At 40.0% G+C, this 12,393-nt stretch overlaps 1 protein-coding gene across 2 annotated transcripts in view; it reads left to right on the forward strand.

The window, feature by feature from the left end:
* The window catches only part of pi4kab (phosphatidylinositol 4-kinase, catalytic, alpha b), a 177,014-nt gene that overhangs the window by 37,787 nt on the left and 126,834 nt on the right, over nt 1-12,393 (forward strand). For both annotated transcript variants that reach the window (XM_080208072.1, XM_080208073.1), the window contains exons 15-17: nt 1,575-1,670; nt 6,305-6,488; nt 11,427-11,530. In XM_080208072.1, coding sequence (XP_080064198.1) covers nt 1,575-1,670; nt 6,305-6,488; nt 11,427-11,530 — 384 coding nt within the window. The remainder of the gene's footprint in view (nt 1-1,574; nt 1,671-6,304; nt 6,489-11,426; nt 11,531-12,393) is intronic.

Here is a 12,393-nt window from a genome sequence, read left to right on the forward strand (position 1 = left end):
CCTCTCCTCCTACTATCCTTTTTGACCATCGGAATAAATTTCTGCTGAGCACCAAGAAAGATCTCCTTAAAGATCCTCCACTGCTCCTGAATTTCCAGGGACATCCTGAGGCTCTGACCCTTATTTAAAACCGCCTCCTATAACCCTCCATCCTTATTTCGCTCATGTGTCTATCTAAGTAAACCTTGAATAAGTCCAGCGTGCCTGCATCCACCACCTTACTTGGTAGTGCATTCCATACCCCCACGATCCTCTGTGTGAAAAACCTCCCTCTAGCATCCAAATTATACTTCTCCCCCCTCATCCTAAGCTCGTGACCCGTTGTGATATTTGTATCCAATCTAGGAAAAAGCCTGCCACTGTTTACTATATCTATATCCTTCATTATTTTATACACCCCTATCAGATCCCCCCTTAATCTCCGTCTTTCTAAGGAAAAGAGCCCCAGTTTACCCAATCTTTCCTCATCACCCAGTCCCTCCGTACCAGGCAGCATCCTGGTAAACCTCCTCTGCACTCTCTCCAAGGTCTCCACGTCCTTCCGGTAGTAAGGTGACCAGAACTGGACGCAGTACTCCAAATGCAGTCTAACCAACGTTCTGTACAACTGAAGCATTAGACGCCAGTTCTTATACTCTATACCCCTTCCTATTAAGGCTAGCATACCATAAGCTTTCTTCGCAACCTTCTCCACCTGAGTTGCCACCTTCAGAGACTTGTGCACCTGCACTCCCAGGCCCCTCTGCATTTCTATACTCTTAATAGGTCTACCCTTTATCATGTAACTCCTCCCTGCATTATTCCTTCCAAAATACATCACCTCGCATTTATCTGGATTAAATTCCATCTGCCATTTATCTGCCCAATATACCAGCCTGTCTATATCCTGCTGTGTCACCTGACACTCCTCCTCACTATCCACCAATCCTGCCATCTTTGTGTCATCTGCAAACTTGCTGATCACACCACGTTCGCCCTCTTCCAAGTCATTTATATATATTACGAATAGAAGAGCCCTGCGGCACACCACTGGTGACAGACCTCCAGCTAGAAAAGGACCCTTCCACCACTACTCTCTGTCTCCTGTTGCCTAGCCAGTTTTCAATCCATCTGGATACCTGTCCCTGTATCCCATGAGCCTTAACCTTTTCTACCAGCCTACTGTGAGGGACTTTGTCAAACGCCTTACTGAAATCTATATAGACGACATCAACGGCTCGTTCTTTGTCAACCGTTTTTGTCACCTCCTCAAAAAATTCTATCAGATTCATAAGGCAAGACCTCCCCTGAACGAAGCCATGCTGCGTATCCCTCATCAGATCGCAACGCTCCAAATGCTTATACACCCTATCCCTAAGAATTTTTTCCAACAACTTTCCTACCCCTGACATCTTCCAGAAAACAACACTTCCAACAGTGTGACTGTCTGAAGCACCCAGTTCTGATGGACATGAGTCTTGGGTGATTATTTGGATAAATTCACCGTGAGATTAGTTGTGTGGTAGGTTTAATCTTGGTGGCCAGATTTTTAAAAACGTGTGATGCTCATACCGTGTTTTTGTTTTGCTGCATAGGTGCCTTAAGGCGGGTTCAGTTGCAGACCCAGTAATTGTGGAAGCATTCTTGGCCAGTCTATCCAATCGTCTGTACATATCTCAAGAGAATGACAAGTGAGTAACAATAACGAGGTTCAAATTAGTTATTCTAGTTTTGGGCTAGCCTATTAGATATGCCTTTTTCCATATACATCTAGCTCAAAATCTGCATAGAAGGTACAGATTTAATCTACTTTTAACAACGCTATGCCTTTTTTGTTTAAATAATAGTCCATTTTATGAATACTATCTGCTGAAAAAAAAATGTCCAGTGAAGAAAATCTCTATAAATGTTTTTCTTTAACTTGGGAAATTAATCAAGATTTTCAAGTGTTCGTCACAACATTCTTTCCATGATATTTTTCCATGCTATTTTAAAATAACTCATGCCAGCTTGAATTTTTTGTTCAAGAATAAGAATGTTGTGTGACGGAATGTTTTGGTATTGATTTGTAAAATCCAGCCTTTAACTGGAGAAGATTTCATTCTCACTGAGATTAAAAGAACTCTGGGACCAACTGCAAAACATACTTCTATTTTTTTTCCCCTTCGTACGCATGGATCAGTAGGACAGCCATGATTGTCATATTATAGCAGAGAGAACCACTCCAGGCCTGTGAATTCATTCAGATTGGCAGATAACTGAGACACATGTCACCCTTGTTAATCAGTTTCATGAATACTCCAAGGGATAGGACGAGGCTATTCAGTCCCTTGAGCCAGCTCCACCATTCGCTAAGTTACTGGCTGACCTGATCTTGACTGCAACTGCACTTTCCTGCCTGTTCCCCTTTACTTTTGACTGCCCTATCCCCCTCAATCTGTAGTTGTACTGACTATGAACTGAATAGTTGAACTAAATCTCCTTCCCTAGCTGTTGCAGCACCCGTGTGCAGGCGTTGAAATGAACTGTACCTAAAAGGTGCAACCCAAAAAGTGGCAAACCAACAGCTAAAAGACGCAGTTTCTTCAGAACTGAATTTGTCAACCCTGCCAACCTGAACAGGTACTTGCAACCCAACAGTTAAAAGGTTTGACCTGATCTGAAATCCTGATTGTCAGTGATTTGGATTATGACACCAAAATCATTCGGGTAGGGAGTAAATATTTTCCAATTGTTCACAAGGTGTGGACAGCACTGACAACATTGTATTTGTTGCTCTTCTTGCTTGACTTTGAGAAGTTGCCTCCAAACAATGCAGTTCTTGTGGTGATGGTGCTTCTGTTTAGAATTCAAATATTGTACAATGACCTCTCCATTCTGTGAGTATGCTTGTCACACAACCAGACATAGATTACAGGTTTGTTTGAATATTTATTCCTCGTGCTGTCTCTGGTGTCTCCTCCCTCGTACGCTAGTGGAATTTCACAGAAAATAGTTGTTGATTATCTTCTTGGTAGATTTGAAGTGAATGTTAATTTTCAGCTTGTGATCCAACAGCCAAATCACATTTGCAAACTTATCTGGTTCCTTAGTTAAATTGTTTGACCTGAATGTGATTGTAAACAGTCGTATGGTTCCTTTTAGAATAGATTTTTATCTTGTGACCCTCCTTCTGTTTCTGGAACTGGTGTGAACGTTTACGTGTACTGTGTTTTCTGGTGTTGAAGTCGATGTGATTACAAGTCAAATTGATTAGGTTACTGATTTTTCTGAACTGCGTTCACTTACAAGTCAAAGGGATGTTTAAGATGAGACCGGAGGGAACCCTGGTTCAGTAAAAGCCACTTTTATTGGTACATTTGTCAATGAAGAAGGAAAATCATACAACACATTTTTCTTTTATAAATCCAAATCTGGTTCACTGACGCCGTATTTACTGTGAGCAGCCATGTTCCTACCATTTCCTTCTGCATATTTCACAGCTTCCAGCTTGAAAACTGCCAGATAGGATTGATGTGATTTTTGACTGAAGGCACTTTGGTATGAGGCACTGGATTTTCTTGGATTTATTTATAAGGCATCAACGTATAAAATCCATTTCAATGGTAGATAAGAGAAGGCTTGATCTTCTGGAGAAAGAAGAATCTTATACACAGGAAAATATGGTAATTAAAGAGAATCAGTATGGAAAAATAATACCCTGTGACAAAAATCTCTTTCTTTTATGTTTAAGGCTTTTCCTGCTGTTTCCTACAGCATTAACAACATAAGTTAATTTGTGTTGACCTTTGCTGCAAATATCTAGCAATTTGAGTATAAGGTGTGTTTTCTTTGTTCCATTCAGTTATCCAAGTGAATTCAAGCATTCTATTTGAAATGAGTTACTATTAATAATCCAAGGTCCCCTCTAAATGTCTTTACACTGTTGTATATGCGAGGTATCCTAAAGGGGTCAAATTGAGTGGCTTGCATGGTAACTTCCATATTGATGCAGAACATGCACACATCCAGTTTAGGGAGAGCGTTGACTCAGGCGGAAGAATCATAGAATCAGACAGGGCAGAAGAGGCTCTTCAGCCCATTGGGTCCATACCATCACATTAGAAGCATCTGAACTCCCACCTACTCCCATCTACCAGCACCTGCCACATAGCCCTGAATGTTATGGCGTGCCAGATGCTCATCCAGATACTTTTTAAAGGATGTGAGACAACCTGCCTCCAACACCCTCCCAGGCATCTCATTCCTGACCGTCACCCAGTCTGGGTAAAAAGATTTTTCCTCACAGCCCACCTAAACCTTCTGCCCCTCACGTTGAACCTATGTCCCATCGTGACTGACCCTTCAATTAAGGGGAATAGTTGCTCCATATCCACTCTGCCCATGTCTCTCATAATCTTGTACACCTCGATCAGCTCGCTTGCTCAGTCTTCTCTGCTCCAACAAAAACAACCCAAGCCTGTTCAACCTCTCTTCTTAACTTAAATGTTCCATCCCAGGCAGCGTCCTGATAAATCTCCTCTGCACTTCCTCCAGTTCAATCACATCCTTCTGATAATGTGGCGACCAGAACATAAGAAACAAGAGCAGGAACAATAACATAAGAGCTAATGTTACAGGACCAGTAATCTCGGTGCCCTAGACCATGTACCTGCAGTGTGTGGCTCACGCAATCGTCCAACTCTGGGCCATGATTGACTGAACCTATTTTGACTGCACTAATTGGCTTATTGGCCGAAATTTTACTGGCATGTCTGCCCGAGACTCGTAAGATTGCACTTGAGGCCAATGAGAATGTCATTCTGCGAGCCTTGCTTGCCCCAATTTCCATTTGTGATTTTTAAAAACTTCTATTGATATTGTACTTGTGAGAAAGTATCATTCAATTAACAACATTTCTGCAAAAACATTTAAAATGTTGCTGAAATATGTCTCTTTATCACAATTTTTGGCTTTTGAACCAAACAACATCATTGCATTTGATATGCAGGGTTTTTTGACTAAATTTTTAAAATCAGCTCTTCTTGTTATCAGGTTGGACTCTTTCCTAGATTAATGATCTGGAAACACGCGTTTTCAGTTAATTAAATAAATCTGGAATTAAAAGCTAGTTTCAGTAATGGTAGGAAATTATGTGTTGCTGTGGATAAACATGCCTTTGAGCTGTGGGCTCAACTACTACTCCAGGACTTGATGACCAAGGAAGGTACATTCATAACACGGCCAGCACGCTGAGTTTCGACCCACAAAATCCTTCCAACACAACAATGGCAGGCGGTAAGAGTGAGAGAGAGGCCTAGAGAGCCATGTTTAGTGTGGAGTGATGCCCCTCAAGGTATAATCCTCTGGAGACATAGCATTCTTGGAAAGTGAAATCAGGTGAAAGTCTGCCTTTCTCACTATTTGGTGCATGAAAAGAAACACCAACAACAATCCATAATGATCCCGTGCAATCAAAAATGGTTTTTGTTGTAAAAATCCAACTGCTTCATGCCTGTCCTTCAGGAAAGGACATCTAATGAATTCACCTAGTCTGACTTGTATACGACTCCCGAGCCACATCTTTGTGGGTGAATTTCATTTGCCCTCTGAAATGACCTAACAGACTAATCTGGTATAGAGTCATATACCCTTTGGCTCAATTTGTTCTTTTTTTAACACCTAAGCTCGTCCCATATCCGTCTATACCCATTTTACCCGTGTAACTGTCTAAATGCTTTTTAAAAGACAAAATTGTATCCGCCTCTACTACTACTTCAGGCAGCTTGTTCTAAATACTCACCACCCTCTGTGAAAAAAATTGCCCTTCTGGACCCTTTTGTATCACTCACCTGTCACCTTAAACCTATGCCCTCTAATTTTAGACTCCCCTATCTTTGGGAAAAGATATTGGCTATCTCACTGGTCAATGCCATGGTATGTTTAAGAAGGCATCTCATTATCTAAGGACAATTCTCAAAGATAATTAGGAATAGACAATTAATGCTGTCTTTATCGACTACAAAATGTACAAAAAACAGTGAGTCTTGATGAAATTGTACAGAGCTTTTATGAGACTGTTTTGATTTCCATATCTAAGGAAGGGCATACTTGCGCAAAACAAGTTCATGAAATTGGTTCCTGGCGGGAGGTGTTTGTGCTACGAGGAGAAATTGATTGGAACATACCTATACTCTGAAGTTTAGAAGAATGTGAGATAATCTCATAGAAATGTATAACATTTTTCCTGACCGGAGAGTCTGAACTGGGTTGTTACAGCCTCAAGATAAGGAGTTGGTCATCTTCAGTTTATTCCTGTTGGATTTATTTTGTTTTTTCCATCCAGGGATGCCCACCTGATTCCTGATCACACGATTCGTGCACTTGGTCACATCGCTGTGGCATTAAGAGACACACCAAAGGTGATGGAACCGATTCTGCAAATCCTGCAGCAGAAATTCTGTCAACCTCCGTCCCAGCTGGATGTTCTTATTATCGATCAGCTGGGCTGCATGGTCATCACCGGGAATGTAAGTGAGATGGAGCGATTTTTGCAATGTGACTTGAGGTCAGATAACCAGGGCAGGGAGTTAGTAAAATAGCTACGGCACTAATTGAAACCTCTTAACATTGAACCCTGCAGACTCTAAAGTGGGTAACTTCAACTTCATCCCCGCCTTGGCAGTAACCTGGCAGAGTGAATCAATGGAAATGAAGTGGGTTTGTTCTTCAGCGAGTGGGTAATCCACTTTAAAACAATGGACTGTACTGTCCAGGCAATGAAGTTGAAAATTAAGCCCCTTATGTCAAGTCCTCTTTTTAAAAAAAATGACTTACTCTGTTCCAAAAAATAAATCCAGTCACCTCTCTGTGAGCCTGAGACTGCTGCACATAACTATCCTCAATTAGCTTGTAATAATGCTAGCATTTGGGAAGATTGGGAATAACCAAAACCTATCTGTAAAAACAATGTACCTATCCAGCTCCCTATCAATCTGACTAGAGATGTTGCGAAAACCAGACATATTTTCATGATCCAACCTGTCTGTTATTTGAAAGTAGGAAGAAAGCATTTGGACTTATTTAAAAGCAGAAAATTGCGGGTGCTGGAAACCCGAAACACGGACAGGAAATGCTGGAAGTATTCAGCTACTTGGGAGAGTGGCACTGAGTTAACAGTTAAAGTTTCAGCTCAATGACCTTTCATCAGAATAGTTCTGCCTGACTTGTGGAGTATTTCCAGTATTTTGAATTTATGTAACGTCTTTCACACCTACTTGTCCTAATGCAATTCACAGCGCATCAATTACTGCTAGAAATTGAATCACTTTTTCAAGCTTCCTCTTGTGCAAACTGATCCCAGCAGCTAAAGATAAGCAGCTAAGATGGGATGGTGCATTGGCACAGTGGTTAGCACTGCTGACTCACAGCACCAGGGACCTGGGTTCAATTCTTGGGTTTCCTCTGGGTGGTCCGATTTCCACCCATACTCCAAAGATGTGTGGATTGGCTATGCAAAAATTGCCCATTAGTGTCAGGGAGACTAGCTAGGATAAATGCGTGGGATTATGTGGATAAGGTCTGGGTGGGATTGTGGTCAGTGCAGACTCGATGGGCCAAATGGCCCCTTCTGCACGCTAGGGATTTTATGACAACAGTGTTGGCTTGTCTTCTGATTGGTCAGTTAGCCATATGCGATTTTGTAATTTTTATTCTCCATAACTAAGGAATGAATTATTAAAGTACTGTTCCAAAAATATTTTGAATAGCAAATGAAAACTGTTTAGTTTTATTTCATTTTCCTGTTGCTTTTCCAATATTTAACTTTTTCTGCTCCCACAAAGATTTTGTAGTTATGAGATGATGGCTATGGAGACTGTTGACTTCTCAGCTGTGCAAACTTAAACCCATTGGATTATCTGATAACCTCTGCAGCGGCCAGTACTTTACTGTAGTCAGAAGAGGCAGTTTTTGTTGGATAATTAAGTGGTAGGTCATGTAGAATCCATGGGCTCTTTCAGTGAAAAAAATGGAGTTCCTATGCCAAGTGTTTATAATCTTTGTACAAGGGAATAAAATTGTGAGCGAGTTGCTTGTACCAGTGCAATAGGAAGTAAAACCTACAATTTGTTCCGGAACTTCGTTCATCCAGTAAAGCTAGGAACCAAACATATGTCTTGACAAGGATCATCGTGGAATAGTTCAGGTTCCACTGAAGGAATCAAGTGAAAAGCAAAAGCATTGCTCAGTTTGTGGCAACCTTAAAATGGCTGGCATGACATTGAGAGTTTGGTGAGTCATTAGAAGATGCTCTTCAAGATCGTCCAGTTTGTGGTCTCCAGAATATCCAGAGAAGGTTAATTACTGAACATTCTTTGACTTTGAAGACAGCAGTAGGAATTGTCCTGTAGATGGCTGTTAAAGCAGCTTCACAATTTGGTGCAGGAATGAAGATCCAGAAGTTGGAAACTACCAATGAAGTCAATAAGCAACAAGCATAACACAGATCTGCCAAAGTGGTCATTTGGGGAGTGAATGCTGGAGCAAGGATAATCAATGCAAAAGTTGACCAACTACACAAAGGACATCCTGGTATAGTCTGGATGAAGGGATCAGAACATAGTTATTTTTGGAGCTCGGTCTAACTGCTCAGTGTCATTTCTGTGCACAGATGAGAAATACACCACTGTTGCCTCCTTTACACCCATGCAAGTGGCCTAAAATGCCATGGCAATGATTGCATACAGAGTTTGTTGGTCTTTTTGATTACCTGTTCTTAGTCATAATTGATGCATACAAAAAGTTGCCAGAAGTTATCATGAGATCTACCACAACTGAGGAGACCATTGAAAAACTTGACAATTATTTTTTCAAGATTTGATAAACTGCAACAGATTGTTAGCAATAACATTGTACGTCATGTATTTGAGGATGATCTCAATGTAACTGGTATTTAGCATTTAAAATTCGCACCTAATCATCCATTGAACAATGGGTTAACTGAAAAAGTCATACAATCCTTGAAACTTCTTTAAAAGCTTCAACAGAGCATGTTTCATTATCACGTCATGTGAATAGCTCTTTTTGCATCTTATAGAAACACCACTCATGTGACTGCTCAAAGTTCACCTACGTCACTACTTTTAAAGATAAAGTTGAGAACTAAGTTTAATTTGTAACTACTTCCATAAACTTCAGAGATAACAACAATCTCAAGTTGCTAAATGAGAATAAAGTTAGCATTTAATTATAGCACGAGTCAGAAATGGGAACCAGCCATAGTTTTAGTAAAAACAAGTCAATTTCTTACATGGTTCAAACCGAAGATGAGCTAGGTTGATGACACCATGCTAACCAATTGTTGTCATCTTGAAATGATTTCTCAGAGTCATCTCCAGGAGTATGAACTTCTTTAGTCCCTAGTGTTGTGAATACTGCTACAGAAGACTTATTTGGATCCGAGTTGCCTAATGATTGTGGCTTTGCTACTATACCACATGAGAATGATGCAAAATTAGTTCCAAGAGAACTGAAGTTCCAAATCATACATCTTGGGTCAATGAAAACGAAATTCCAGAATGTTGTGTATAATCAGAGAGGAACAAAAATCTTGATCGACATTATTATTGTCTGTGTGTAACGAGTAATGATGCATAGTACTGTTTCGAGAGTATTATTAATATTATGTATAGCATTCTTGTGGTGATCACATGAACGGGGAAAATGTTTTATATTGGTTGCTTTCAGAGCTGATCACATGATTTGATGGTGATGTTGTTGGAATGTTTCACAAGCTCCTGCTTTTACTTTCAGTTTGTACAGTGTACTGGTTAGACCTCTTGGAATAAATCTGTTGTTGTTGGTTTGAATCTCCGTGTGCAAACCATGTTATTTCCTTTTTATTAAAACCCACAACCCCAAGCACAGTTGGGACATTACAGCTATTGAAAGGACTAATAGTTGGAACATATTGGATGCATCCTGATTCGAAAGCTTGAGTTGACCTTCCAAGATGAATGTCTATTGTGGGGAATCCGAGTGATTATCCTTCCTAGTCAGCGTGGACCAGATCTTCACCAACTACATGAAGAACATTCTGGTATAATCCGAATGAAGGAATCAGCATGTAGTTATTTTTGGTGGCCGGGCCTGGATGCTCAGATTGAAGAAAATGTGGGACGGTCTCCATCCTGTGCACGAATAAAAAATATACCACTGTTGTCTCCTTTACACCCTTAGGAGTGGCCTAAAATGTTATGGCAGTTATTGCATTTGGACTGTACTGATCCGTTTGAGAGTTACATGTTCTTTGTCATAATTGATACACACTCGAAGTGACCAGAAGCTATTATCATGAGATCTACTACAACTGAACAAACCATTGAAAAACTTGGCAAAATGTTTACAAGATTTAGTAAACCCAAACAGATTGTTGGCAATAATGGTTCACGGTTTGCTTCACAAAAGTTTGAGGATTATCTCAAAGTTAATGGTATTCAGCATATAAAATCTGCACCTTATCATCTGCCAACCAATGAATTAGCTGAAAGAGTGATACAATCCTTGAAACATTATTTAAAAGCTTCAAAAGAGCAAGGTTTATTATCACGTCACGTAAGTAGCTTTTTGGAATCTTATGGAAAACACTACTCCTGCAACAACTCAATATTCAACTGCATTACTCCTCTTAAAGAGTAGGTTGGTAACTACTTTGATCTGTTACTACCTCCAGAAAGATTGTGGCCCTGATTTTACTGGCAAGGCTGTCCTAAAATTGGAGTGGGCAAGGCTTGCAGAACGACATTCCCCGTTGGTCCCAAGCACAATTTATGAGCCTCAGGTGGCCGGTAAAATCAGGGCCTATGTCTAGATTATTATTTATCCTATGTATAACATTATAGTACTTTGTTTTTATGGCCACAGAAGTAAAAAGGGTTGAGGTATTATATATTTAAGTGCTTGCAGATTGCTTTAAGAGCTGATCACAAGATGATGCCATTACAATGTTGCAAAGGCTGTTGTTTTACTTTCAATCTGGCCTCTGCACAGGCAAAAATTCCTTCAATAAATCTGGTATTGTGTTAGTTTGAATCTATGTGCACATACCTTTCTTTTTTAGTTTAAACCAACAGCTTCTAACATAGGGCATTATGGTTGTCAGTTGAGAGAGATTGTTGCTGATTTTACTTCATATGTACGAAGGCTTTAAGATCATTTATTGCTTGTTCGTTATTCCTGAACCTAAATTTACTTGTGTATTGACTTCTGATCAGAGAATGATTTGGGGAGAATCGATGAGCAGTGTAAATTGCATGTGGCTAGTCAAAAAGAACCAAAATGATAGTGTTTACCTGTCCCATTCTTAACCTGAGAGCTTTCAGTAATGTACCTGAAGTTCCCTAGCTAGTCCATATTTTAGTTTAGGAGTGATGAAGTGTGTTGACCGATTCTTGTATTTTTTTCAACAGCAATATATTTACCAAGAAGTGTGGAATCTTTTTCAACAAATTAGTGTGAAAGCCAGTTCAGTTGTTTATTCAGCAACTAAAGACCACAAAGATCATGGCTACAGGTAGGGTTTGAAGTATTGCTGCATACCAAGTGTAAACTTTCCTTCCATTTCGTTTCTCTTGTCTCATTAAGCTTAAACTTAACGGGAAGTCAATGATAAAATGTAGAAACACACTGTTAAATCTGAGTGTCTTCATTTTTAGTCACTTACATCAAAACTTAGACAGTAACCTAAACAGCCTGTGTTGTTAGCCAGTGATTTCACCTGTCCTCAAAGTCACAGAGCACAGAAGAGACTACTTGGTCATTGTGCCTATTCTGGGTCTTAGAAAGAGCTACCCAGCCAGTCCTCCTCTCCTGCTCTTTCCACATGGCCCTTCAATGCTCCCCCTTCAAAGTATTCATTCAATTCCTTTTCCTCAGATTAATATAAAATCTTTTTCCACTGTCCTTTCAGATCATCAAAGCTCATGACATTAAAAACAATTCTTCTTATCTCAGGATGTAGGTGACCCCGGCAAGTCCACATTCATCACCCACCTCTGATTACTCTGTAAAGATGGTGACTGTTGTTTTCCTTTGAACTTCTGTAGTCCTTGTGGTGATAGTGCTGCAACAACAATGTTTTAGTTGGGAATTCAAATATATTAACCACTGTTGATGAAGGATCTGAGCCAGGAGAACATGGAGCTCCCATAATGTTGCTGTTATTACTTTTCTCAGTGGTATTAGTCAAAGTGACCTTGGTTCTACCCTGGCACTGTGTTCTATATGCATCTTGTACGTCTTAATTTCTGTTGTGTTTGAATGTTGTGGGTTTTGTGGTTTGGTAAAAGACTGTCCATGGTGCTATTGGCTCATTGTTGGATAAATTTTAATTACATTTAAAAAAGAACAAAATCTGTAACTATTTGACTCCTCAGA

Source organism: Carcharhinus amblyrhynchos, chromosome 20, assembly GCF_965287045.1.
Source record: "Carcharhinus amblyrhynchos chromosome 20, sCarAmb.v2.hapA, whole genome shotgun sequence".
In the NCBI taxonomy this organism is placed as follows: Eukaryota; Metazoa; Chordata; class Chondrichthyes; order Carcharhiniformes; family Carcharhinidae; genus Carcharhinus; species Carcharhinus amblyrhynchos.